Source organism: Pseudophryne corroboree, chromosome 3 (genome assembly GCF_028390025.1).
Source record: "Pseudophryne corroboree isolate aPseCor3 chromosome 3, aPseCor3.hap2, whole genome shotgun sequence".
Lineage (NCBI taxonomy): Eukaryota > Metazoa > Chordata > Amphibia > Anura > Myobatrachidae > Pseudophryne > Pseudophryne corroboree.
The window spans coordinates 535,428,840-535,455,354 of NC_086446.1; the positions used below are offsets into that span (position 1 = coordinate 535,428,840).

At 46.3% G+C, this 26,515-nt stretch overlaps 1 protein-coding gene across 3 annotated transcripts in view; it reads left to right on the top strand.

Moving 5' to 3' along the window:
• The first annotated feature begins 22,096 nt into the window (after positions 1-22,096).
• The window catches only part of COG1 (component of oligomeric golgi complex 1), an 86,887-nt gene continuing 82,468 nt past the window's right edge, over positions 22,097-26,515 (top strand). The window contains exon 1 of one of the 3 annotated variants that reach the window (XM_063961161.1): positions 22,097-22,615. In XM_063961161.1, coding sequence (XP_063817231.1) covers positions 22,292-22,615 — 324 coding nt within the window. In that variant the 5' untranslated portion in view covers positions 22,097-22,291. The remainder of the gene's footprint in view (positions 22,616-26,515) is intronic. The other 2 variants (XM_063961160.1, XM_063961159.1) reach the window with 2 other exon arrangements.

The window sequence follows — 26,515 nt, forward strand, 5'->3', positions numbered from 1 at the left end:
CTCGAGGTTCCTGCAGCAGAGCTAGCATTACAACAGTTCATCAAGACTTGGAAACAAGTACATGATGCTTTGCTTACAACATCTAAGAGATACAAAACTTACGCAGATCAAAGACGGAGGGCTGTTCCAGATTTATAAGTGGGAGATCGTGTTTGGGTCTCTACTCGTAACTTGAGATTGAGAGTGCCTACTAAGAAATTCGCACCCAGGTTTATTGGACATACCCAATTGAAAAGGTCTTAAATCCAGTGGCTTACAAAGTAAAGCTACCCCCCGTCATTTGAAAATTCCGAACGCTTTTCATATTTCACTTTTGAAACCTCTGGTTCTCAATCAATTTCGGGCTGCATTGCCTAAGACTCCTAAAATCCAGTCTGCTCAAGAAGACGAATTTGAGGTTCACAAGCTCCTCAACTCTTGAAAGAGGTATGGTCGTCTTCAGTATCTTATCGACTGGAAAGAGTATGGACCAGAGGAAGGGTCTTGGGTATCCGCAGAGGATGTTCATGCTCCAAGATTAATTCGAGCCTTCCATGCCAGGTACCCAACCAAACCACGAAGGTGACCGGAGTCCACCCTCAAAGTGGGAGTACTGACACGTCCCAGAGTCTTACCGGGGGATCGGCGCTGTGGGGACTGCTGCTCAGGTGGCTGGTGGACAGCGGCGGTGCTGGGCTGCTGCGGCGGGTCCGTCTGTGGCGGTGAGGGGCTGCTGCAGCGGGTCCATTCGTGGTGGCTTTTGCTGCAGCTGTGGGCTTGCCGGCACAGGGAGCAGCTTCCGGAGAGGCCAGAGGTATTGTAGCACTGATGGTGTGTCTTCTGCACAGGGGCCACCATGTTGGAGACCTAAGCTCTAAGCCAATTGCACAGGCTCATTGTGTCCAGCCAATCCAGGGAGATCTCTCCTCTTAAAAAGGGAGCTGGCTCAGGATACGGGTGCCAGTGCTTTAAGTTACTACTTAGGTGTAGGTTCTCCAGCTCTGTGCTCCCAGGTTACTTTGGTACCTTGGTTACTCTCCAGCAATGCTTTGCCTATGCCTTTCTAGTTGCAGTAGTCCCACTGTCCCTAACCTACTACCATCTGGGGGGGCACTCTCGGTAATCTTGATTCCTCGAGGATCTTTGGTCTTAGAAAGTTACCGTGCTCTTCAACCTCGTCTTTCAGCCACAGTTCACAGTCTTCAGCTCATTATCTTCAGTGTTCTTCAACGTTGTCTTTCATGCCATAATTAACAACCCACAGTTCATTATCTTCAGTGTTCTTCAACCTCATCTTTCGAGCCACAGCTCACAGTCTTCAGTTTATTAACTTCAGTGTTTTCAACCTCATCTTTCAAGAAAAAGTTCAGTCTTCAGTTTTTCAAGCCACAGTTCACCACCCGCAGCTCATCATCTTCAATGATCTTCCTGTCTCGAGTACCTCTGCTTCCATTGCTCCTAACCCATGAGAAGGAATTACATCCAGACTCCTCATCTTCTTCAGTCACAAGTGTTTGCTTTCTCTCCCCAGGCAAACCTCAGTCGCCAGATCCTCATTCTAAGCCGAGTGTGACAGGTTTAACCAAGCCTCCCTGGCCAGGGAGTTTAATTCTTTAGACACAGGAAATGTTGCTGAGGTCTTAGGTCTAACATTAAAATACAACTCCTCATCTGGTTCTGCCTCCTGATCCGGTCTCTTACAGCAAAAATGAGAGCCCCCACCCCTGGGGACAGAGAGCTCTCCTCATCCATATCATCATCATCTACATCAGACTGGAGCACCTGTGGCAGTGAGCGTTTATGTGAAACCACTAGAGGGGGCTGAGAAGCCTTCTTGGTATCTGCTGCTTTAGCCACACAATCAATAGAGTGTTTTAACACCGGTCTCTCTCTTTTAGCTGCAGCCAGTTCTGAATTTACATTCTGAATCATGCTTTTAAAGCTATCTAACCAATCAGGTGCCTGTGAGCTGGGTCCCTGCGGTGATAAGGAACATTGCTCACACATAAGTGACCCCGCTGAAGACGGGGTAGAGTTACAAGCAGCACACATAACTATGTCAACAGACATCTTACACAATAGTAATACAGCGCAGCCCACTGACCAACACCTCCACACAGACCCTAGAGAGCCCCTGGAGTGACACTGAGGAGCAGACACCAGCACCCGGAACACAGCAGCACAATGTGTTGAAATATGTGTATGGCCTGATATAAGTGCAGCGGCCGCTACCGCTGGCGTGCTCCCCCCTTTCTATGACCCCCTGGTACCAGTTTGCAGTATGTAGCAGCGTGGGTCCTGGAGGAGCAGCGTACATGCAGCCTTGAAGATCCGCAGCAGCAGGAAATGGCGCCTTCCTGCCCCTGGTCCCGCTCCGGGAAGCCCCACCCCTTGTAATGGAGTGCGGTCCCTATGACAGTTTATACTGGCCACATATAACGAACAGCATAATATGCATTGTACAGTACACACAAAGCTTTGAGACAGTAAGCGCTGCCGAGCTTAACAGCCCTAGCTAGTTTGCTGCAGCGGGCACCGCAGCTCTGGGCCCGTGACTGCCGCGTGACTTTCCGCCAAAACTGCACCGGGGACCCGCTAACCGGGAACCCGGTGTAACACTCACCACACCTTGTAACTTCGGCATCTGTCAGAGGGTGGCGGATAGCTGCTGGCTTGGGCACACATACTAACGATGTGTGATCAGCACCTCGGGAGCTCAGTGTCCTGTCAGCTGGGATTATGAACCATTAACCCTCAGGAGGTTGGTTCGGTCCCCCCTCTAAGTCCCACAAAACAGGTAGCCTGATTGCCAACCAGAGCTACCTGAAAATAATAAACTAAAGGTGCATACAAACTGGGCGTTTTTGCCCAGCGTGTATGCATAGCGATGATCGCTGACATCGCTAGGCTGAAAAGCACTCAGTGCATACACACTGAGGGGGTAATTCTAAGTTGATCGCAGCAGGATTTTTGATAGCAATTGGGCAAAACCATGTGCACTGCAGGGGAGGCAGATATAACATGTGCAGAAAGAGTTAGATTTGGGTGGGTTATTTTATTTCTGTGTAGGGTAAATACTGACTGCTTTATTTTTACACTGCAAATTAGATTGCAGATTGAACACACCCCACCCAAATCTAACTCTCTCTGCACATGTTATATCTGCCTCCCCTGCAGTGCACATGGTTTTGCCCAATTGTTATCAAAAAATAAGATTTTACTTACCGATAAATCTATTTCTCGTAGTCCGTAGTGGATGCTGGGGACTCCGTCAGGACCATGGGGATTAGCGGCTCCGCAGGAGACAGGGCACAAAAATAAAGCTTTAGGATCAGGTGGTGTGCACTGGCTCCTCCCCCTATGACCCTCCTCCAAGCCTCAGTTAGGATACTGTGCCCGGACGAGCGTACACAATAAGGAAGGATTTTGAATCCCGGGTAAGACTCATACCAGCCACACCAATCACACCGTACAACTTGTGATCTGAACCCAGTTAACAGTATGACAAACGTAGGAGCCTCTGAACAGACGGCTCACCACAATAACAACCCGATTTTTTTGTAACAATAACTATGTACAAGTATTGCAGACAATCCGCACTTGGGATGGGCGCCCAGCATCCACTACGGACTACGAGAAATAGATTTATCGGTAAGTAAAATCTTATTTTCTCTGACGTCCTAGTGGATGCTGGGGACTCCGTCAGGACCATGGGGATTATACCAAAGCTCCCAAACGGGCGGGAGAGTGCGGATGACTCTGCAGCACCGAATGAGAGAACTCCAGGTCCTCTTTAGCCAGGGTATCAAATTTGTAAAATTTTACAAACGTGTTCTCCCCCGACCACGTAGCTGCTCGGCAGAGTTGCAATGCCGAGACCCCTCGGGCAGCCGCCCAGGATGAGCCCACCTTCCTTGTGGAATGGGCCTTGACAGATTTAGGCTGTGGCAGGCCTGCCACAGAATGTGCAAGTTGAATTGTGCTACAAATCCAACGAGCAATCGTCTGCTTAGAAGCAGGAGCACCCAGCTTGTTGGGTGCATATAGTATAAACAGCGAGTCAGATTTTCTGACTCCAGCCGTCCTTGAAATATATATTCTCAATGCCCGGACAACGTCCAGCAACTTGGAATCCTCCAAATCGCTAGTAGCCGCAGGCACCACAATAGGCTGGTTCAGATGAAACGCTGACACCACCTTAGGCAGAAAATGAGGACGCGTCCGCAGTTCTGCCCTGTCCGAATGGAAAATCAGATATGGGCTTTTATACGATAAAGCCGCCAATTCTGATACTCTCCTGGCTGAAGCCAGGGCCAGTAGCATGGTTACTTTCCACGTAAGATATTTCAAATCCACCGGTTTGAGTGGCTCAAACCAATGGGATTTGAGAAAATCCAAAACTACATTAAGGTCCCACGGAGCCACAGGGGGCACCACCGGGGGCTGTATATGTAGTACTCCTTTAACAAAAGTCTGGACTTCAGGAACTGAAGCCAATTCTTTCTGGAAGAAAATCGACAGGGCCGAAATTTGAACCTTAATGGACCCCAATTTGAGGCCCATAGACAATCCTGTTTGTAGGAAATGCAGGAATCGACCCAGTTGAAATTCCTCCGTGGGGACCTTCCTGGCCTCACACCACGCAACATATTTTCTCCAAATGCGGTGATAATGTTGTGCAGTCACCTCCTTCCTGGCTTTAACCAGTGTAGGAATGACCTCTTCCGGAATGCCTTTTTCCCTCAAACGCAGCCGCGGTAAGTCTTGGAATAGACACGGTCCCTGCTGAATCAGGTCCCGCCTTAGAGGTAGAGGCCACGGATTTTCCGTGAGCATCTCCTGAAGTTCCGGGTACCAAGTTCTTCTTGGCCAATCTGGAGCCACGAGTATCGTTCTTACTCCCCTTTGCCGTATAATTCTCAGTACTTTGGGTATGAGAGGCAGAGGAGGAAACACATACACTGACTGGAACACCCACGGTGTTACCAGAGCGTCCACAGCTATTGCCTGAGGGTCTCTTGACCTGGCGCAATACCTGTCCAGTTTTTTGTTGAGGCGAGACGCCATCATATCCACCTTTGGTTTTTCCCAACGGTTCACAATCATGTGGAAGACTTCTAGATGAAGTCCCCACTCTCCCGGGTGTAGATCGTGTCTGCTGAGGAAGTCTGCTTCCCAGTTGTCCACTCCCGGAATGAACACTGCTGACAGTGCTATCACATGATCTTCCGCCCAGCGAAGAATCCTTGCAGCTTCTGTCATTGCTCTCCTGCTTCTTGTGCCGCCCTGTCTGTTTACGTGGGCGACTGCCGTGATGTTGTCCGACTGGATCAACACCGGCTGACCCTGAAGCAGGGGTTTTGCCAGGCTTAGAGCATTGTAAATCGCTCTTAGCTCCAGTATATTTATGTGAAGAGACATCTCCAGGCTTGACCATACTCCCTGGAAGTTTCTTCCCTGTGTGACCGCTCCCCAGCCTCTCAGACTGGCATCCGTGGTCACCAGGACCCAGTCCTGTATGCCGAATCTGCGGCCTTCTAACAGATGAGCACTCTGCAACCACCACAGAAGAGACACCCTTGTCCGTGGCGATAAGGTTATCCGCTGATGCATCTGCAGATGCGATCCGGACCATTTGTCCAGCAGATCCCACTGAAAAGTTCGTGCGTGGAATCTGCCGAATGGGATTGCTTCGTAAGAAGCCACCATCTTTCCCAGGACTCTTGTGCATTGATGCACAGACACTTTTCCTGGTTTTAGGAGGTTCCTGACAAGTTCGGATAACTCCTTGGCTTTCTCCTCCGGAAGAAACACCTTTTTCTGAACCGTGTCCAGAATCATTCCCAGGAACAGCAGATGTGTTGTCGGGGTCAACTGAGATTTTGGAAAATTCAGAATCCACCCGTGTTGTTGCAGCACTACTTGGGTTAGTGCTACTCCGTCCTCCAGCTGTTCTCTGGACCTTGCCCTTATCAGGAGATCGTCCAAGTAAGGGATAATTAATACGCCTCTTCTTCGCAGAAGAATCATCATTTCGGCCATTACCTTGGTAAAGACCCGAGGTGCCGTGGACAATCCAAACGGCAGCGTCTGAAACTGATAATGACAGTTTTGCACCACGAACCTGAGGTACCCTTGATGTGAAGGGCAAATTGGGACATGCAGGTAAGCATCTTTTATGTCCAGGGACACCATAAAGTCCCCTTCTTCCAGATTCGCTATCACTGCTCTGAGTGATTCCATCTTGAACTTGAATTTTTGTATGTACAGGTTCAAAGATTTCAGATTTAGAATAGGTCTTACCGAGCCGTCCGGCTTCGGTACCACAAATAGCGTGGAGTAATACCCCTTTCCCTGTTGTAGGAGGGGTACCTTGACTATCACCTGCTGAGAAAACAGCTTGTGAATGGCTTCCAATACCGTCGCCCTGTCTGAGGGAGACGTTGGCAAAGCAGACTTTAGGAACCGGCGAGGGGGAGACTTCTCGAATTCCAACCTGTAACCCTGAGATACTACCTGCAGGATCCAGGGGTCCACCTGTGAGCAAGCCCACTGCGCGCTGAAATTCTTGAGTCGACCCCCCACCGTTCCTGAGTCCGCTTGTAAAGCCCCAGCGTCATGCTGAGGGCTTTGCAGAACCCGCGGAGGGCTTCTGTTCCTGGGAAGGAGCTGCTTGCTGCCCTCTCTTACCCTTTCCTCTGCCTCGGGGCAGATATGACTGTCCTTTTGCCCGCTTGTTCTTATAGGTCCGAAAGGACTGCGGCTGAAAAGACGGTGTCTTTTTCTGTTGGGAGGGGGTCTGAGGTAAAAAGGTGGATTTCCCGGCCGTTGCCGTGGCCACCAGATCCGATAGACCGACGCCAAATAATTCCTCCCCTTTATACGGCAATACTTCCATATGCCGTTTTGAATCCGCATCACCTGACCACTGTCGTGTCCATAAACTTCTTCTGGCAGATATGGACATCGCACTTACTCTAGATGCCAGAGTGCAAATATCCCTCTGAGCATCTCGCATATAAAGAAAAGCATCCTTTAATTGCTCTAAGGTCTGTAAAATACTGTCCCTATCCAGGGTATCAATATTTTCAGTCAGGGAATCCGACCAGACCACCCCAGCACTGCACATCCAGGCTGAGGCGATGGCTGGTCGCAGTATAACACCAGTATGTGTGTATATACTTTTTAGGGTAGTTTCCAGCCTCCTATCAGCTGGATCCTTGAGGGCGGCCGTATCAGGAGACGGTAACGCCACTTGTTTTGATAAGCGTGTGAGCGCCTTATCCACCTTAGGGGGTGTTTCCCAGCGCGCCCTAACCTCTGGCGGGGAAGGGTATAATGCCAATAACTTTTTTGAAATTAGCCCTTTTCTATCTGGGTTAACCCACGCTTCATCACATACATCATTCAATTCCTCTGATTCAGGAAAAACTACAGGTAGTTTTTTCACCCCCCACATAATACCCCTTTTTGTGGTACTTGTAGTATCAGAGATATGCAAAGCCTCCTTCATTGCCGTGATCATATAACGTGTGGCCCTACTGGAAAATACGTTTGTTTCTTCACCGTCGACACTAGATTCAGTGTCCGTGTCTGGGTCTGTATCGACCGACTGAGGTAAAGGGCGTTTTACAGCCCCTGACGGTGTCTGAGACGCCTGGGCAGGTACTAACTGGTTTGACGGCCGTCTCATGTCGTCAACTGATTGTGCTGACATTATCACGTAATTCCATAAACAAAGCCATCCATTCCGGTGTCGACTCCCTAGGGGGTGACATCACCATTACCGGCAATTGCTCTGCCTCCACACCAACATCGTCCTCATACATGTCGACACACACGTACCGACACACAGCAGACACACAGGGAATGCTCTATTGAAGACAGGACCCCACTAGCCCTTTGGGGAGACAGAGGGAGAGTTTGCCAGCACACACCCAAGCGCTATAATATATATGGGAACAACCCTATATAAGTGTTGTATCCTTATAGCAGCTTAAATATAGTAATATCGCCAAAAAAAGTGCCCCCCCTCTCTGTTTTACCCTGTTTCTGTAGTGCAGTGCAGGGGAGAGTCCTGGGAGCCTTCCTCACAGCGGAGCTGAGCAGGAAAATGGCGCTGTGTGCTGAGGAGAATAAGCCCCGCCCCCTATTTCGGCGGGCTCTTCTCCGGAGTTTGTGAGATCTGGCAGGGGTTAAATACATCCATATAGCCTCAAGGGCTATATGTGATGTATTTTTAGCCATAAAAAGGTATTATACATTGCTGCCCAGGGCGCCCCCCCAGCGCCCTGCACCCTCCGTGACCGCTGTGTGAAGTGTGTGACAACAATGGCGCACAGCTGCAGTGCTGTGCGCTACCTCAGGAAGACTGAAAAGTCTTCTGCCGCCTGCTTCTGGACCTCTTCCATCTTCGGCATCTGCAAGGGGGGTCGGCGGCGCGGCTCCGGGACGAACCCCAGGGTGAGACCTGTGTTCCGACTCCCTCTGGAGCTAATGGTGTCCAGTAGCCTAAGAAGCCAATCCATCCTGCACGCAGGTGAGTTCACTTCTCTCCCCTAAGTCCCTCGATGCAGTGAGCCTGTTGCCAGCAGGACTCACTGAAAATAAAAAACCTAAAAACTTTTTCTAAGCAGCTCTTTAGGAGAGCCACCTAGATTGCACCCTGCTCGGACGGGCACAAAAACCTAACTGAGGCTTGGAGGAGGGTCATAGGGGGAGGAGCCAGTGCACACCACCTGATCCTAAAGCTTTATTTTTGTGCCCTGTCTCCTGCGGAGCCGCTAATCCCCATGGTCCTGACGGAGTCCCCAGCATCCACTAGGACGTCAGAGAAATCCTGCTGCGGTCAACTTGGAATTACCCCCTGAGTGCATTTCCCCCCTGCCCAGCGATGTCACCGGGGGTGAACGGCTTTCCATAGCAGGACGCTATGGAAAGCCGCTCACCCCACCGTTCATCTACTGGTAATGCCAGTACATGAATGGCGGCCGCCAGCGATGAAGCGGGAGCGCGCATCAGCGCTCATTGCTGGGGCATACACACTGGGCGGCTTTGAGTTGAAAGCAGCTCAACACACCAAGGTGAGCTGCTTTCAGCTCAAAATCGCCTAGTGTGTTTGGGCCTTAAAATAAAGGAAAATGTATGGAGCTCCAGAGTGATGCACCTGGCTCCTTGGGCACATTTTTCTAAAGTGAGTCTGGTAGGAGGGTTATAGAGGGGAGGAGCCAGCACACACATACACACACTAAAGGTTTTTTAAAGTTCCAGGCTCCAGTGGACCCGATCTATACCCCATGGTACTAAAGTACTGTCAAAGTCAGAAAAATATCTCTATGCACACTGCCATATTTGCACCTCACACAGGTCTGCGCTGCGCATGCGTGCGCTCTCCCGTGCGTGCGCATACTCGCTGTTGCGGGCACCCGCGGGCGCGCGGTATGTGCATTTACGGTAGAGTTCATGTGTTCGTAGCGTGCGACTCAATCGTTACACATTTTCACTATATAATGTATTTTGTAGATCATGGTCCCTTTGATAGATTCTGAAAGTTTGGTTAATGTAGAATGTTCATGAACAGAGAAATCCCCCTTTGTTTGATACGAAGGGTCAGACAGGAGTAATACAGTGGTGTTTAGTATCCATCGGAAGAGTATCTAATTAGCAATATTCCGGTGTTGGTTTGAAGCGGATCAATCGCTCGTGCGAATAGTTATGGACATAAGAAGTTTATGAACATTTACTGTATTTGCACTTACTTATCCATGCGGCGGGAAACCCAGTTTCCCTCCCACCTGAGCTGTTGGAAATAGTCACAGCCCACCTGTATGAATCAACCTATGACCTTTTGTTATAATGCGAAGCCGAATTCCTGTGTCCAATGAACAATGAGATTGTAGGGACCATTGAATTGTATTGTGTGTGGGGCATAAATAGACAAGCCGATCACATCCAGCTCTCACTCTTCAACGGTTATCATTGCTGAAAATCGGGAGCTGGATGTCCAGAGGCGCATGCGATCGTTTCCTTTGTGCGTAAGTTTTCTCCGCAATCATATTGTCTTTCCTTGTTGTTATGGGCCATATCTCTCTCTCTCTCTCTCTTCTCCTTTGACTCTCGTAATCCTTTGAACGTAATAGTATTGTATTGTATTTCATGTATAGTTATCTGGTTAGGTAGTCTATGTTATATTGTAGTGTATGACTTGTATTGTGTTAATTCTTTTGCAAGTATATCATTCATAATATATATTTATTAGGCGTTGGACCCTAAGCCCAGGTATCTGTGTATTTCTTATAGTGTTTAGTGTTCTCGGAGCGTCGGTGACGCTCGAACAGCATTTGAGTTAATAAGGTTACACTAGGTTGCATCTACACCCTATCTCTACACTAAGGTTTTACTGCACAATACACTGTTTATGGTTTAGATACAAAGGTTTAACATTGTGAGCGTCAGCGCCGCTGGTGATCTCCTCGTGGTCCCGAGCGTCCGCTACGCTATAGCGAATCATTAAGTTAGTCAGCAGCCAATAGCGTGCCTGCCTGTGATCTCTTGGCCGTGAGCGAACGTGACGCTTGAGCGTCTCGACTACGGCTAAGCGATTGTTACGCAACGTGCGTACCCTTACGGTACTTCATACGTAGATAGCGTACAGTGTTCTTAGACCTCATAAAGGGTATTATATAAGATAAATATTTAGCTTTATCAATTGCGGGCTCGTCCTGTCCTTCACACATCTGCACTAGGTAATTTCAGCAGACATTATCCAGCAGCAAAGGGCGGGAGATCATATTCCTCGTAGTGCTGTCGGGATAAGCGTCTGCTTCGCTTAGTAAAGGGTGCTGAAGGAATCCGGGAACCGGAGGTAAGAACAACACGCTAGTCTTTTTTTTTAAACTGTTTATTTCTGTCTTGCGTACACACGCACGCATATCTGCATTTCTTTTCATTCGTGTATTTTCATATATCACTCTCCTGTTTGCCAGTTTTATAATTGATAAACGTGCTAAGAGAGATTTGCCGCTATTTCATAGTTTAAGAGTAAAAAGGTAATATAGTTAAAGTATAGACAAACACAGCTGTGCCTGAGAGACAAGGCGAAGTCAGTGTGGTGCGCGGTAGATGATAAAGGATCATCTACATTGATAAACGTATAAATTGTGTTACGGTGGATCTTTGCTTTGCGTACACATGTCTCTAACAAAGGACTGAGACTTGCGTACGCAACCCAAGGGCCGACGCACGCAGCGTATATTACGCAACGGAGCGTACGGGTACGCCCACGTAACTCAAATCACAAGTGTTAATTTTTTTCAACGCGATAAATAGCGCAACGCGGTAAATAACGCAAGGCGATAAATCGCGCAAATCTATTTTAACATTCGAAATTTAAATTAACAGATCCTTCTCCTAATTTGTAACACATCTGGTCTAAAGAGAAATTTCTGCGCAGAAATAGAAACAAAAGTGTATATGTGGTGAGTGAGTGTTTATTTTTACAATTTTTGAGGTTGAACCACAAGAAAAGTCGAGTTCTCGTGAGGTACATACGTGTAAGTGACGTACATGGTGGCTAGGGAGGCATCCCTGGTTAAAACATACAATTTGAGCATTAGAGTGTAGCAGACCAGGAGGTCATACTGTAACAGACCGGGAGGTCATAGCAGACCAGCAGGTTCAGGTACAGCAGACAAGGAAGTCCGCTATACAGTCCACAGGCACAACACCTAAAAGGGTTGGTGCAACACCCATATAGGCCATACAAGCTCTGGCTGAAGGAATTCGCAGCCGTAATTTTCGATTCCGTTGGTCGCTCAGTACATAAGATTAGTTGCTTATGTGCTAAACGATTGTACCGCACGTAATTGTGTGCACTAGTTAGTCTGACCGGTACCATTTGTGTACGAAACCGGTCATAAAACTATTTGTACATTCTAACGTGATTTGTGAAATTTTTTTTATTTTAAGGGAGGTTCGCTGGTCACTCAGGAACTATCCAACAACCGATACTTGCTGGGGAACACGCCCCAGTAAATAAACGTTCACAGGGGCCCTAGGTTGGGTACAACAGCTCTGGATACAGTGATTGTGTTACTGGCCAACGTGGGCGAGAAGTGATTGGAGTACTCGGTAAACTTCACCGCCAGCCTGCCCCGGGCATCTTGGTTTTTGTAAGGGTTCGCTGAAGAAAAGCAACACCTGCAAGTTATGGGGGCCAGTTGTTCAGGTAGGGGGCGATCAACCTCGGTTCGGGTTGATTTAGTAAACCGACCAATCGGGTCGGCCAGGTACGGTTCACACACAGAGGTTTTATGTGATGAATGGGAAAGAATGACTGTACTGGACGGGGAGAAATTCCCAAGAATAGGTAGCTTTAGCCCAGAAGTGTTACTAAATCTAAAGAGAAGGATAGGTCTTATTGAACCAGCAAAGAGACGGATCAAACATTATGATTGTTTAAAGTTATGGCAACAGGAAAGTGAAATGCAAAAAGAGCTAACTGACATACCTGACTCTCATCTTGGGAGGAGAGATGTGGCAATGGAGAGGATTATGGTTGCGGAGAAAGGCACAATGTTGAACAATAAAAACGCACTTAGCAACTGTAGTATAGATGATAAGAATAAGTGTAATAAACATAACAATGATAATTGTAATACTGTTAAATGTACAACTATTAACCCGTGCAAGTTGCACCCCATGTCAAACTTCCCTCAGGAATACGAGCAAGAAAGAGAACTCAACACGATGTCGGCACCTCTTCCAGCAGCCATCACACAAGACATCCAGGTGGACGCGACCAAATCGGTAAAGGCAATAATCAAACCCCCTAACGGAGGGTCAGGTGAGGTCGTGTCCACAGGTACGTACAATGTTTTATATCACGCACAAACAAATGTACCCCATATTGTAAGACCAAAACAAGGTGATGTAATTGAGTTTAGTCCTGTCAGGGTGATCACAGTCCCCAATGGGAAGACTGACGATCAGGGAACCATTCCCGTCCAGGACAGTGCAATGCGCTGTCCCTGGTCCCGGACCGAATTGAGATCAATTATGTCCGAATTTCCTGATCCACGGAAAAATCTAGTCGCATGTCAAAGGTTCATTAAAGAACTAGGAAACTCAACAGAACCCACCAACAAAGATTGGCGGACAGTGCTGAGGGCATGTTTGCCCTCCGGTGTTGACTCTGCGACATTTATTACTGATTGTCAATTAGACACAGAAGTACCTCAAACGGAGGAACACAATCAGGAATGTATTAAGCAGATAAACCAACAGTTGGAAGTATATTTCCCTGCCGTTGTCAAGTGGAATGAAATCTTCTCCATAAGACAAAACGAAAGGGAAAGTATCTCCAGTTATTTCAATCGAGCACTGCAAGTAATGGCTAGGAACACTGGGATCACAGACATCAAAACATGCGCACAGCATAGAGAAATAGCGGTTAAGGTATTAATGAATGGTTTAAAGGAGGTATTGAGTACAAGGGTACAGACCACCAACCCAAACTGGAGAAATATCTCGGTGGCCGCATTAAGAGAGGCCGCTATTGATATTGATCAAAATATCACCAGATACAGAGAGTCACAAAGTGATAAATTAATGGCCGCAAGTATACAGGCCCTAACCACAAGACCACTCCAGCATAAGCCCCAAACCCCTGCGAGAAATTTAAATGTGGAAGTCTGTTACAATTGTCATAAAAAAGGACACTTTGCGAGAGATTGTAGATCAAGAGGAATACAAAAGTCATATCAATCCCCTAGACAACAACATAACCATGATATCCAAGGAAGCAGGGAAGCACAGGGAAAGCGGTTGATGGTGATGAGCATCCAAGCGTTTGAGGAGGCATCAAAACAACCAAAACCCCAGGCCATTGGCACATGGAGGAACTCAAGGATTTGTTATCTTTGTAAAAGAGAAGGGCATTATGCCAGCAACTGTAATAGCACACATAAAGTCAGACCCCCTAGACATGAAAATGAGCATAAATATGACACACCAAATTACAATCAGGGATCACATAGGAAGAATTTTGAGCCACACCCATGATATGTAGTCAGGAAAGGTGATCATACGACTGATGGTAAGCCTGAGGTAACGGTTAATAAATTGGGAGGTCATTCCCTGAAGACACAGGAATGACCAGGTGAAACGTTGTAAATGTATTTGTGAAAAATGTTTTTTTTTCTCTTTCTCTCTCTCTATCCCCATCTCTGACGATTATTGGTAGGATTCAAACATTGCATATATACTTGGTCTTTGCAGAAGTCTACCAAACCCCAGCATGACCTATCCGCACCAATGTATTCTGGCCAGATACAGACAATGGAATATGGAAGTGCTGGGGGGAGGGACTGCGCAAGGAAACCATTAGACATGTAGATATGACAGCCTGATGATCTGACAATGTTTTAAAATGTTTGAAAACTGTTTGTTTGAAAAATGATTTTTTTTCCTGTTGTTGTTTATTGATGTGTTATGTTATATATACAGGTTGAGTATCCCATATCCAAATATTCCGAAATACGGAATATTCCGAAATACGGACTTTTTTGAGTGAGAGTGAGATAGTGAAACCTTTGTATTTTGATGGCTCAATGTACACAAACTTTGTTTAATACACAAAGTTATTAAACATATTGTATTAAATGACCTTCAGGCTGTGTGTATAAGGTGTATATGAAACATAAATGAATTGTGTGAATGTACACACACTTTGTTTAATGCACAACGTTATAAAAAATATTAGCTAAAATGACCTTCATGCTGTGTGTATAAGGTGTATATGTAACATAAATGCATTCTGTGCTTAGATTTAGGTCCCATCACCATGATATCTCATTATAGTATGCAATTATTCCAAAATACGGAAAAATCCGATATCCAAAATACTTCTGGTCCCAAGCATTTTGGATAAGGGATACTCAACCTGTATACATATATGAATTGTTCTCTCTCTCTTTTGTTTTTTTTTGCTGTTGTTGTTTTCTCTCTCTCTTCTCACTCATGCTTTCATGTTTTAAAGATGGTATGTCACACCTCAGTTAGGCAAATGGTAATGCAAGATTTTTTGCTCCTTACAGAAAGATCGCTGGTTTGGAGGGAATATTGCATCACCAGAATGTTCGTTTGGAAGACTGAGAGACAGCACCTTTGAGAAGACAGCAGAACAAGAAGAACAACAAGACGAGAGAACTAATTATCGTAACAAGTTTCTCTCCCCCTCAAACTGATTTTCTGTACCCCATTACAAATTTCTTCTTTTCTCCTCCTGTAAGATGGACTTGCCCCAAGAGACTGTGATATGGATTTTTCCTGTTGACCATGATGTTGACCCGAGCAGTCTGTTTCGGTGAGAGTACCAGTGAGGTCGAGGAAGGACCCAGAAAGGTTCCAATGACTAAGACGGAGGTGTAAATTTCCAATAACAACCCAATCACCAAGCAAAGGCGAGTACCGGAAACGATCCAGCAGTCATGTTATTTGTAAACATTGTGAAGGATTGTTAGCTGAAGAAAACTGTATCTGTCGACTCTGTAACAATGTCATTGAGGATGGGTGCATAAAGAAATGCCAATCCAGTTTTAATATCCATATGGACCGGCATCCATTGAGTGACTATCACTCCTTAGTGGGTAGTGTGTTAAATAAAACAGATTGTTGGGTATGCTCTCAAGTACCTCAAGGTCATAGCAAATCAGGGCTAGTACCATTTCCTTTAACGTTAGGGGAGGTACTTGAGTTAAGTGGTGGGAGACCGGTGGACAGGAGGTTTAATATCTCCAGCCCTCCTAGTTTGAAGCTCCACCAATACCATGTGGATAGGTCCCTATTATGTTTTAACATCTCCAATCCCCGAAAACCGGGAAATTGGGAAGTGTCATGGAGTAACCAAACCATGACCTTTTCGCATAGAGCAGATAGAATGCCTACAGATACAGAGCTTATACGCCACATAGCCAGTAGAGGAAAATCTTTCCGGTATAGGTATACCTTAGGAAATAGGATTACGAGAGTTGGAGAGGTATCACCAGGATACTGTGCACATATCGTACAACCTGATACGTGTACTAAGCAGATGGAAGAATTAGGGTTAGGAGATTTCACATGGAAGGTGTGTAATATGGTTATGTCCTACTCCGTCCCATATATTCTCCCCGATGATGCATATTTCATATGCGGGAGAAAGGCGTATAAGTGGCTTGCCCCAAACTCTGAAGGATTGTGTTATATTGGAAAAGTACTGCCTGAAGTAATGACTGTATCACATGACAAAATGAAAGACATACACCGTGTTGCCCAAACTCCTTATACTCACACCCATTACGAGCACGTAGTTAAACGGCACCTGATAGAAAGAACAGAGCATCCGGGCTCTGACATGATCCATGAATCCACCGGGATTCAGTTTCTAATCGCGTTAGATATCACTCGCACCGCTAGAGGAGTGTTGAATTATAAATACATATCTGCGCTTGCAAATTTGTTAGATAATATCACTGAAATGTATGATGACACGTTTAGGTATACTGGAAGAGAACTTCAGGCTTATAAAACAGAACTGGTACAGCATAGAATGGTTCTTAATTACCTCACAGCAGTGACAGGCGGATATTGTGTCACACTGGCAACACAATACGGCGTGAAATGTTGCACATATATTACGAATAGCACCGAGGACCCGGTCGAGGTCATAGACCAAAAGATGGACGATATTCTCCAACTGAAGTGGGAATTTCGCAGGAGACACAATCTCACTCTTGCTGCTGTAGGTAATGAGCTGACTGGTTGGGTGTCATGGTTGAACCCGTGAAATTGGTTCTCTGGTTTAGGAGACTGGGCTCAAGGAGTCATAATGGATGTTGGGAAGTTTCTCCTATGTATCTTAGGTGTTATCATAACGATTGGTTTGATATTTAGATGCGGGCAGGCTTTAATGAGGTGCAATCGTCGTACTAGGGTAATGAGTTTAAGGAGTGAGGAAACTGTAATTCCAATGGACTTGATTTATGACCCAAATGTAGAAACAATGATGTGATGAAAATGCGATTTCTACGGTCCGTTTCTTTCACCTGTTTTTCCGTTTCCTCCAAGGTAAAAAGACCCACTTGGACGAGGAATTTGATGAGCCGATATACAGACAACAGATGGATTAAAGAAGAAGTTTTGACAACCTGATACACAGATTTTTGATGAACTTTGCCATAGATCCCCAGTTTCCCTAGAAATTTTAAAATTACGCTAGCCCAACACTTTTGTAAATCTATGGACATTGACAAAGCTTTTGCTCGCACCTTATGGGCAAAAAGCACAAAGAAGACTGCATTCAACAGACACCAAACAAGACCTCAATCGACGAATGTACATTTACCTGACATAGAATACCACCGCATTTACCGTAATTATGTCTTTTCTTCATCTCTACAACCTTCAGGTAATTACACACATAGTATAGGGAATACAGGCACAGATATCAGCAATCACATATTCCCCCATTCATGTATCATCAACTAAAATGTGCTCCCCATTTTGTTACAACCACAGCCGAAAAGAGCTCGGTAAAGTTTGACAGCCCATCCACAGACCCGTACCGCGGGATAAGAAGGAATTCAAATGTATACTTCGCAATACCTCGAAGCTTGATTTAAAACACGTACGGCACGATGATACATGACCCCCAAGCACGGATTCATACACACATGCTTCTGCTATCTCACTAGGTCATACCCTTTTCCTACCTTCTCCTCTCTCCTCCCTTACCCAACCATGGAAATGTATTAACCCCTGACATATATTTTTCTCTTTTTGAAATGTTTTAGGAAGTGGCAGTTATTGTTGACTGCCAAAGGGTGGACTGTCAAAGTCAGAAAAATATCTCTATGCACACTGCCATATTTGCACCTCACACAGGTCTGCGCTGCGTGCGCTCTCCCGTGCGTGCGCATACTCGCTGTTGCGGGCACCAGCGGGCGCGCGGTATGTGCATTTACGGTAGAGTTCATGTGTTCGTAGCGTGCGACTCAATCGTTACACATTTTCACTATATAATGTATTTTGTAGATCATGGTCCCTTTGATAGATTCTGAAAGTTTGGTTAATGTAGAATGTTCATGAACAGAGAAATCCCCCTTTGTTTGATACGAAGGGTCAGACAGGAGTAATACAGTGGTGTTTAGTATCCATCGGAAGAGTATCTAATTAGCAATATTCCGGTGTTGGTTTGAAGCGGATCAATCGCTCGTGCGAATAGTTATGGACATAAGAAGTTTATGAACATTTACTGTATTTGCACTTACTTATCCATGCGGCGGGAAACCCAGTTTCCCTCCCACCTGAGCTGTTGGAAATAGTCACAGCCCACCTGTATGAATCAACCTATGACCTTTTGTTATAATGCGAAGCCGAATTCCTGTGTCCAATGAACAATGAGATTGTAGGGACCATTGAATTGTATTGTGTGTGGGGCATAAATAGACAAGCCGATCACATCCAGCTCTCACTCTTCAACGGTTATCATTGCTGAAAATCGGGAGCTGGATGTCCAGAGGCGCATGCGATCGTTTCCTTTGTGCGTAAGTTTTCTCCGCAATCATATTGTCTTTCCTTGTTGTTATGGGCCATATCTCTCTCTCTCTCTCTCTTCTCCTTTGACTCTCGTAATCCTTTGAACGTAATAGTATTGTATTGTATTTCATGTATAGTTATCTGGTTAGGTAGTCTATGTTATATTGTAGTGTATGACTTGTATTGTGTTAATTCTTTTGCAAGTATATCATTCATAATATATATTTATTAGGCGTTGGACCCTAAGCCCAGGTATCTGTGTATTTCTTATAGTGTTTAGTATTCTCGGAGCGTCGGTGACGCTCGAACAGCATTTGAGTTAATAAGGTTACACTAGGTTGCATCTACACCCTATCTCTACACTAAGGTTTTACTGCACAATACACTGTTTATGGTTTAGATACAAAGGTTTAACATTGTGAGCGTCAGCGCCGCTGGTGATCTCCTCGTGGTCCCGAGCGTCCGCTACGCTATAGCGAATCATTAAGTTAGTCAGCAGCCAATAGCGTGCCTGCCTGTGATCTCTTGGCCGTGAGCGAACGTGACGCTTGAGCGTCTCGACTACGGCTAAGCGATTGTTACGCAACGTGCGTACCCTTACGGTACTTCATACGTAGATAGCGTACAGTGTTCTTAGACCTCATAAAGGGTATTATATAAGATAAATATTTAGCTTTATCAGTACAAGTCCCCAGTATCCACTAGGACGTAAGAGAAATATACATATATTTTATACATACTTCTAGGGCTCTATGTGCCCCTATTGCCCAAAAACAGTTACATTATAACAGGGCAGCCATCGGGGGGGGGGGGGACTGCGAGGACTGGTGTCCCGGGCCCTTACAGAGTGAGGGGTCCATCCCTGGCTCCTATCGCAGATACTTGAAGAGCTATACCAGGAGTGTACCACAGCGGGCTGATGCGCAGGGAGGACTTCTTATATCAAGCCTTCCCTGTGCTTTCTGTGAATCATTCCTGCAGGTCCATAACGCACCACCCATATGTAGCGTCACAATGAATGACATCACATAGGCATGGAGCGGTGCAGAATTTTTTTTGGGGGGGAGGGGCTGTCTCTTTTGTCAGTCCCGGGCCTCACCATTTCTGATGGCAGCCCTGCATTATTACATGCCAGCAAGTACATAAGGTGGCTCAGGGGAGCAACCCCCACACGGTAGATGCTAGAATCAAGTGGGCAAAGGGACCTTTTTCCGTCAGGGGGAGGAGCCACGACACAAGGGATAGGAGCTAGGCCAGCGGGATAGTTCATCTACTATCCACGCCACAAACTATCACCTTTAGTAATCAGGTGGCAGCGAAGCGAGCCACGAGCCCGAAGTGTGGCGAGCATACTTTTCGGGTACCCTGTTCGTCCGTAGCTCCTCCCCCGGGTGACGTGTCTCCTCCCCTAGGTAGGTCAGAAGGTCCCTTCTCCCACTCCGATATACACTGCTCAAAAAAATAAAGGGAACACTAAAATAACACATCCTAGATCTGAATGAATGAAATATTCTTATTAAATACTTTGTTATTTACATAGTTGAATGTGCTGACAACAAAATCACACAAAAATTATCAATGGAAATCACATTTATTAACCCATGGAGGTCTGGATTTGGAGTCACCCTCAAAATTAAAGTGGAAAAACACACTACAGGCTGATCCAACTTTGATGTAATGTCCTTAAAACAAGTCAAAATGAGGCTCAGTAGTGTGTGTGGCCTCCACGTGCCTGTATGACCTCCCTACAACGCCTGGGCATGCTCCTGATGAGGTGGCAGATGGTCTCCTGAGGGATCTCCTCCCAGACCTGGACTAAAGCATCCGCCAACTCCTGGACAGTCTGTGGTGCAATGTGGCATTGGTGGATGGAGCGAGACATGATTTCCTAGATGTGCTCAACTGGATTCAGGTCTGGGGAATGGGCGGGCCAGTCCATAGCATCAATGCCTTCGTCTTGCATGAACTGCTGACACACTCCAGCCACATGAGGTCTAGCATTGTCTTGCATTAGGAGGAACCCAGGGCCAACCGCACCAGCATATGGTCTCACAAGGGGTCTGAAAATCTCATCTCGGTACCTAATGGCAGTCAGGCTACCTCTGGCGAGCACATGGAGGGCTGCGCGGCCCCCCAAAGAAATGCCACCCTACACCATTACTGACCCACTGCCAAACCGGTCATGCTGGAGGATGTTGCAGGCAGCAGAACGTTCTCCTTGGCGTCTCCAGACTCTGTCACGTCTGTCACATGTGCTCAGCGAGAACCTGCTTTCATCTGTGAAGAGCACAGGGCGCCAGTGGCGAATTTGCAAATCTTGGTGTTCTCTGGCAAATGCCAAACGTCCTGCACGGTGTTGGGCTGTAAGCACAACCCCCACCTTTGGACGTTGGGCAATCATACCACCCTCATGGAGTCTGTTTCTGATCGTTTGAGTAGACACATGCACATTTGTGGCTTGCTGGAGGTCATTTTGCAGGCCTCTGGCAGTGCTCCTCCTGTTCCTCCTTGCACAAAGGCGGAGGTAGCGGTCCTGCTGCTGGGTTGTTGCCCTCCTACGGCCTCCTCCACGTCTCCTGATGTACTGGCCTGTCTCCTGGTAGCGCCTCCATGCTCTGGACACTACGCTGACAGACACAGCAAACCTTCTTGCCACAGCTCGCATTGATGTGCCATCCTGGATGAGCTGCACTACCTGAGCCACTTGTGTGGGTTGTAGGGAGGTCATACAGGCACGTGGAGGCCACACACACTACTGAGCCTCATTTTGACTTGTTTTAAGGACATTACATCAAAGTTGGATCAGCCTGTAGTGTTTTTCCACTTTAATTTTGAGGGTGACTCCAAATCCAGACCTCCATGGGTTAATAAATGTGATTTCCATTGACAATTTTTGTGTGATTTTGTTGTCAGCACATTCAACTATGTAAAGAACAAAGTATTTAATAAGAATATTTCATTCATTCAGATCTAGGATGTGTTATTTTAGTGTTCCCTTAATTTTTTTGAGCAGTGTAGAATAGTAGCATCTAGATTCTCTTCGTGCAGAGGACCTTTCCCATAACCCCCTGGGTCCATGTCACAATCTATTTGGAATAGAAAAGTGTGGCGAGCGAAGCGGAGCGAGATACCGAGCCCGATGCGTGGCAAGCGAAGCGAGCCCGCGAGGGTCCAATGCTGCACAGAAAAAAAAATATATCCCAGACGATCGGAGAACGAAGAAAACATTTAGGAGCTGTAAGGGCGGAAGTTCTCTCCCGCCCTCTCGTTTTGTCACGTCCAGGTCCTTTGCAAGAAGGCAACATAGACACAACCGATGAAGGGGTCTATTCATGAAGCAGTGAAAAGTGTGGAGAAGTGAGACAGTGGAGAAGTTGCTCATGGCGACCAATCAGCTTTGATGTAACATTTATAATTTGCATATTATAAAATTATACAGAGCAGCTGATTGGCTGCCATGAGCAACTTCTCCACTAATTCACTGCTTCATGAATAGAACCCATAGAATCAACCACTCACGCACACACCCTTCCTCCTCGCTACACGCTGCTCTGACATTTCCGGGCCACGTGTCAGCAGCGATGGTCACATGACACAGAAGTTCTGGTTCTGTGTTCTCAGCCTGTCTAACTTTTATCAAACTACTAATCCCATCATGCCACGGGCGTCCGTAGGCCGCTAAAGCGTTGCTGTGACTCGCAAAGAGCGACGGGAGGTGTAGTTCAGCCGCTCCTGGATGCGGTGGCAGAAGCAGGCTGTCATGGCGGATAAAGTGGCTGAGATGCGGGATCCCAGTGCCCTGTTTGAGGCGCACAGTGCGGAGGAGATCCGCGGACTGGAACGTAAGGTGCGGGCTGAGATCGAGCAGAAGAAGGAGGAGTTGCGGCAGATGGTCGGTGAGAGATACCGGGATCTGATCGAGGCGGCGGACACCATTGAGGAGATGAGGAAAAGCGCCGGGTTGGTTGTGGGAGCTGTCCGGGACATGGAGCGGTACTGCGGGGCTCTGAAAGGGAAGCCGAGCCCGGCCGGGGGCCTCCGGGGTCCCAGCACGGCGCAGGTAAGCAGGGCGCGATCTGGCGGCTGGTCATTCGGACGATGCGACCGAATCTGTGGCAATTTGGTCACACGAGACTAAACTGATCGATCTGGTGACTTGGTTGCTGGCTGATCAGATTGATGCATTTGAAGTAGAACCTGAATTGGACAACAGAGTCTAATTTGCAATATTGGTAGATCCTATACATTGTATAGTGACCCTCCTTATTTCCCACGGCAACAATGGAGATGGTACAGACGGTGATTCCTGGGTGGCCCAGCATATGATGGGACCATGTTGCTAGTGTGTGTGTGTGTGTGTATATATGTGTATATATATATATATATATATATATATATATATATATATATATATATATATATATATATATATCAGGCATTCCCAACCACGGTCCTCAAGGCACACTTAAGGTGGGTACACATTGGAAGATATATCTGCCGATCAATTGATCGGCAGATATATCTATGGACGGATCGGGCAGTGTGTTGTGTTGAGCATACACACTGCCAGATCCGTCGGGGACTGACGTCATGAACTGGGCGGGCGTGTACACACGACCGCCCAGTTCAACTGTAAATCACCGCTGACCACCGCAGCATGTGACCGCCCGTACACACACAGCGACGCGCTAATATATCGGTAGCTATATTGGCCGTCAGGCTGTGCTGCGGGGCTGACGCGATACGTCTGTGAACGACGGAGTTCAGACGTATCGGCTGTACACACTGGCCGACGGACCCGCGATATATCGGGCGTTCAAGAGAACGGCCGATATATCGGCCAGTGTGTACGGGCCTTAACAGTGCAGGTGTTAGTGATATCCAGCCTGCAACACAGATGGTTACATCAAATAACTGAGCTACTAATTAAGTCACCTGTGCTGAAGCCTGGATATCACTAAAACCTGCACTGTTAGTGTGCCTTGAGGACCGTGGTTGGGAATGCCTGAGATAGATGTTTGTCTATTTACCTACATATGTAATCATAGCAATATAACCACTGATGGGTGAAGTGAATAACATTGACTATCTCTTTACAATGGGAAAAGGCTGTGATACAGGCAACAAGTGAACACTTAAGCTGCATACATGTTAGTCTAATATATTTCCCCGGCCAGGCCGGGCGGGCGCTGCCTACAGGGGGAGAGTAAAATCGCTGTGTAAGTGTGCGTTCCTATGTGTTGCAGAGCTGCACAAAAATAAATTTGTGCAGTCTGCGCAGCCCAGGACTTATCCAGTGCAATTGATCCTGTTGATCGGGACTGGAGCTGACGTCAGACACCCTCTCTAAAAATGCTTGAGCCCGCCTGCGTTTTTCCGGACACTTCCTAAAACGGTCAATTGCCACCCACAAACGGCCTCTTCTTGTCAATCACCATTCGAACGCCCGTGCAAATGGGTCCTTCACACCATCCCGTCGCTGACCGCCAATGCCCGTTGTAGCCGTCCGACGCGCGCGTGCATTGCGGTGCAGCAGCGTGCATTGTGCACAGCAGCGATCAGATCTAAATTAGGCCCTAGGTCAGAGCATCTCCAAAACAGTAGGTCTTCTGGGGGTGTTCCCAGTATATAGTGGTCAGTACCTACCAAATGTGGTCCTTTGTGAAGGATGGGTCATTGGATCGACCCAACTTAGGTCGACCACTGAAGGTCGACATTGGCATTAGGTCGACATGTCCGTTAGGTCGGCATGTACTAGGTCGACAGGTCAAACTGTCGACATGAGTTTTTGGACTGTTTATGGTGTCGTTTTCTCCGTAAAGTAACTGGGAACCCCAATTAGTGCATCGTGTCCCCTCGAATAGCTCGCTTTGCTCACCATGCTTCGGGTGATCCCCCGGAAGTGACGTATCGCTTTGTAAATACCAAATTGCTTTCTAACAAATATTTAAAATGCCCGCTCTAATATATACTGCAGACGCCAGGCGCATCTTATTACCATATACGATAAAAGTGCGCTGTACATCGCAAAACACTACATCCCTTAAGAGAAAACAATACACGCACACATTGTCTGAGTTCCAAAGCTCATTGATGTATATATTTGATATTAAAGGATATGTATACAATATATCACATGTACAGTGTGTGTGGAGATAGAGAGATATATATATATATATATATATATATATATATATATATATATATATATATATATATATATATATATATATATATATATATATATACACACACAGAGGAAAAACCACAGCACTCACCACACCAGAAGCGGGGCACAGCTATGCACTTACCACTCACAGGGTGGGGTGCATGTAACACTGCACTCTCCACCACAGAAGCGGGGTACACAGCTGTACTTACCACTCACAGGGCGGGGTGCATGTAGCCCATGACCACATCGCTCTAATAAATACAAACAGAGAACCCAGCACTCACCAAAGTAAACTCACTTATCCTCAACAATTCAATAAATAAATGATGGGGGTTTAGTTGGTGGATTGGCCAATGCACGGAAGCCTGCATACCGATTTTCAAGGTACCCCACCTTCATGCAGGTGAGTGGTAAGTACAGCTGTATACCCCGCTTCTGTGGTGGAGAGTGCAGTGTTACATGCACCCCACCCTGTGAGTGGTAAGTGCATAGCTGTGCCCCGCTTCTGGTGTGGTGAGTGCTGTGGTTTTTCCTCTGTGTGTATATGAAGGGGTTAATCTATGGTTAGCTCTTATTAACCGTGGCCACTAGCTTTCTCATGCACCCCTGTGTGGACTTTATTATCCTGAACCTGTCTCAGCTGTTCTTTAGCAATCATCTTTGAGCCAGTGCAATAGGTGACTAGTGTGCCTTTAAAAGCCATAAAGTCTGTGGCAGGTACACATTACATCTAGCAGGCAGATGATGCAGCAGTGTGGTAGTCAGGTTTTAAGACTCTGTGATAGTGTAGGACCTGCATGAAGGTGGGGTACCTTGAAAATCGGTATGCAGGCTTCCGTGCATTGGCCAATCCACCAACTAAACCCCCATCATTTATTTATTGAATTGTTGAGGATAAGTGAGTTTACTTTGGTGAGTGCTGGGTTCTCTGTTGTGTGTGTGTATATATATATATATATATATATATATATATATATATATATATATATATATATATATATATATATATATATATATATATATATATATATTATATATATTTACAATTTATACAGTAAGCGGTTATTACAATCTAATTCAAAATACAGCCACAGCCAGCAAATACATCACCATATTTTTCTCATATAAAGTCTCCCCTCCTATATCACTCTTTCTCTCTGTATAATCATGCAGGCACTGGACAGACAGCATCTCCATCATCATCTGGGACAAACAGGAAAGAAGCAGCCGGCTCTGTGTGTGTGATCACCTATATACTATGTGTTTTGGTGGAGTGCACACATCTAGTCTAGGGGAGGGATGATGATGAGTCACTGGTCAGTTCATATGCAAACAAGGTTCAGCCTTGATGGACAAATTACAGGAGATAGCCACTGGCTCCAGGCTACAATCATGCTGTCCTCCAGGAAATCCATTGTTCTAATAAGAGTGACTTTAGCTTTCATACATTTAATCTGAGCTACAATTTAACAGGCATCAAATTGATATACACATTAATCTGGTTGCTTTAATACCAAACACGACATGTCTATCTTGCTTCGTTCCAATAATACACATACATGACGTTACTCCATTAAATACATTTAAAACATTATGATGTCATGCGCTTGATATGTTCTAATTATGTGCTGTATGAAATGTGTCGAATCTATCTCTGTGGTATGTCTGTGTAAATGCATATGTTACCATATATTGCTGTGCTCGCTGCACGTATTTGCAAGCATAGCTACTCAATATGTGTGGAGTCTGTATGTTCTCTCTATGTAATATTTTTGACTTCGACAGCTT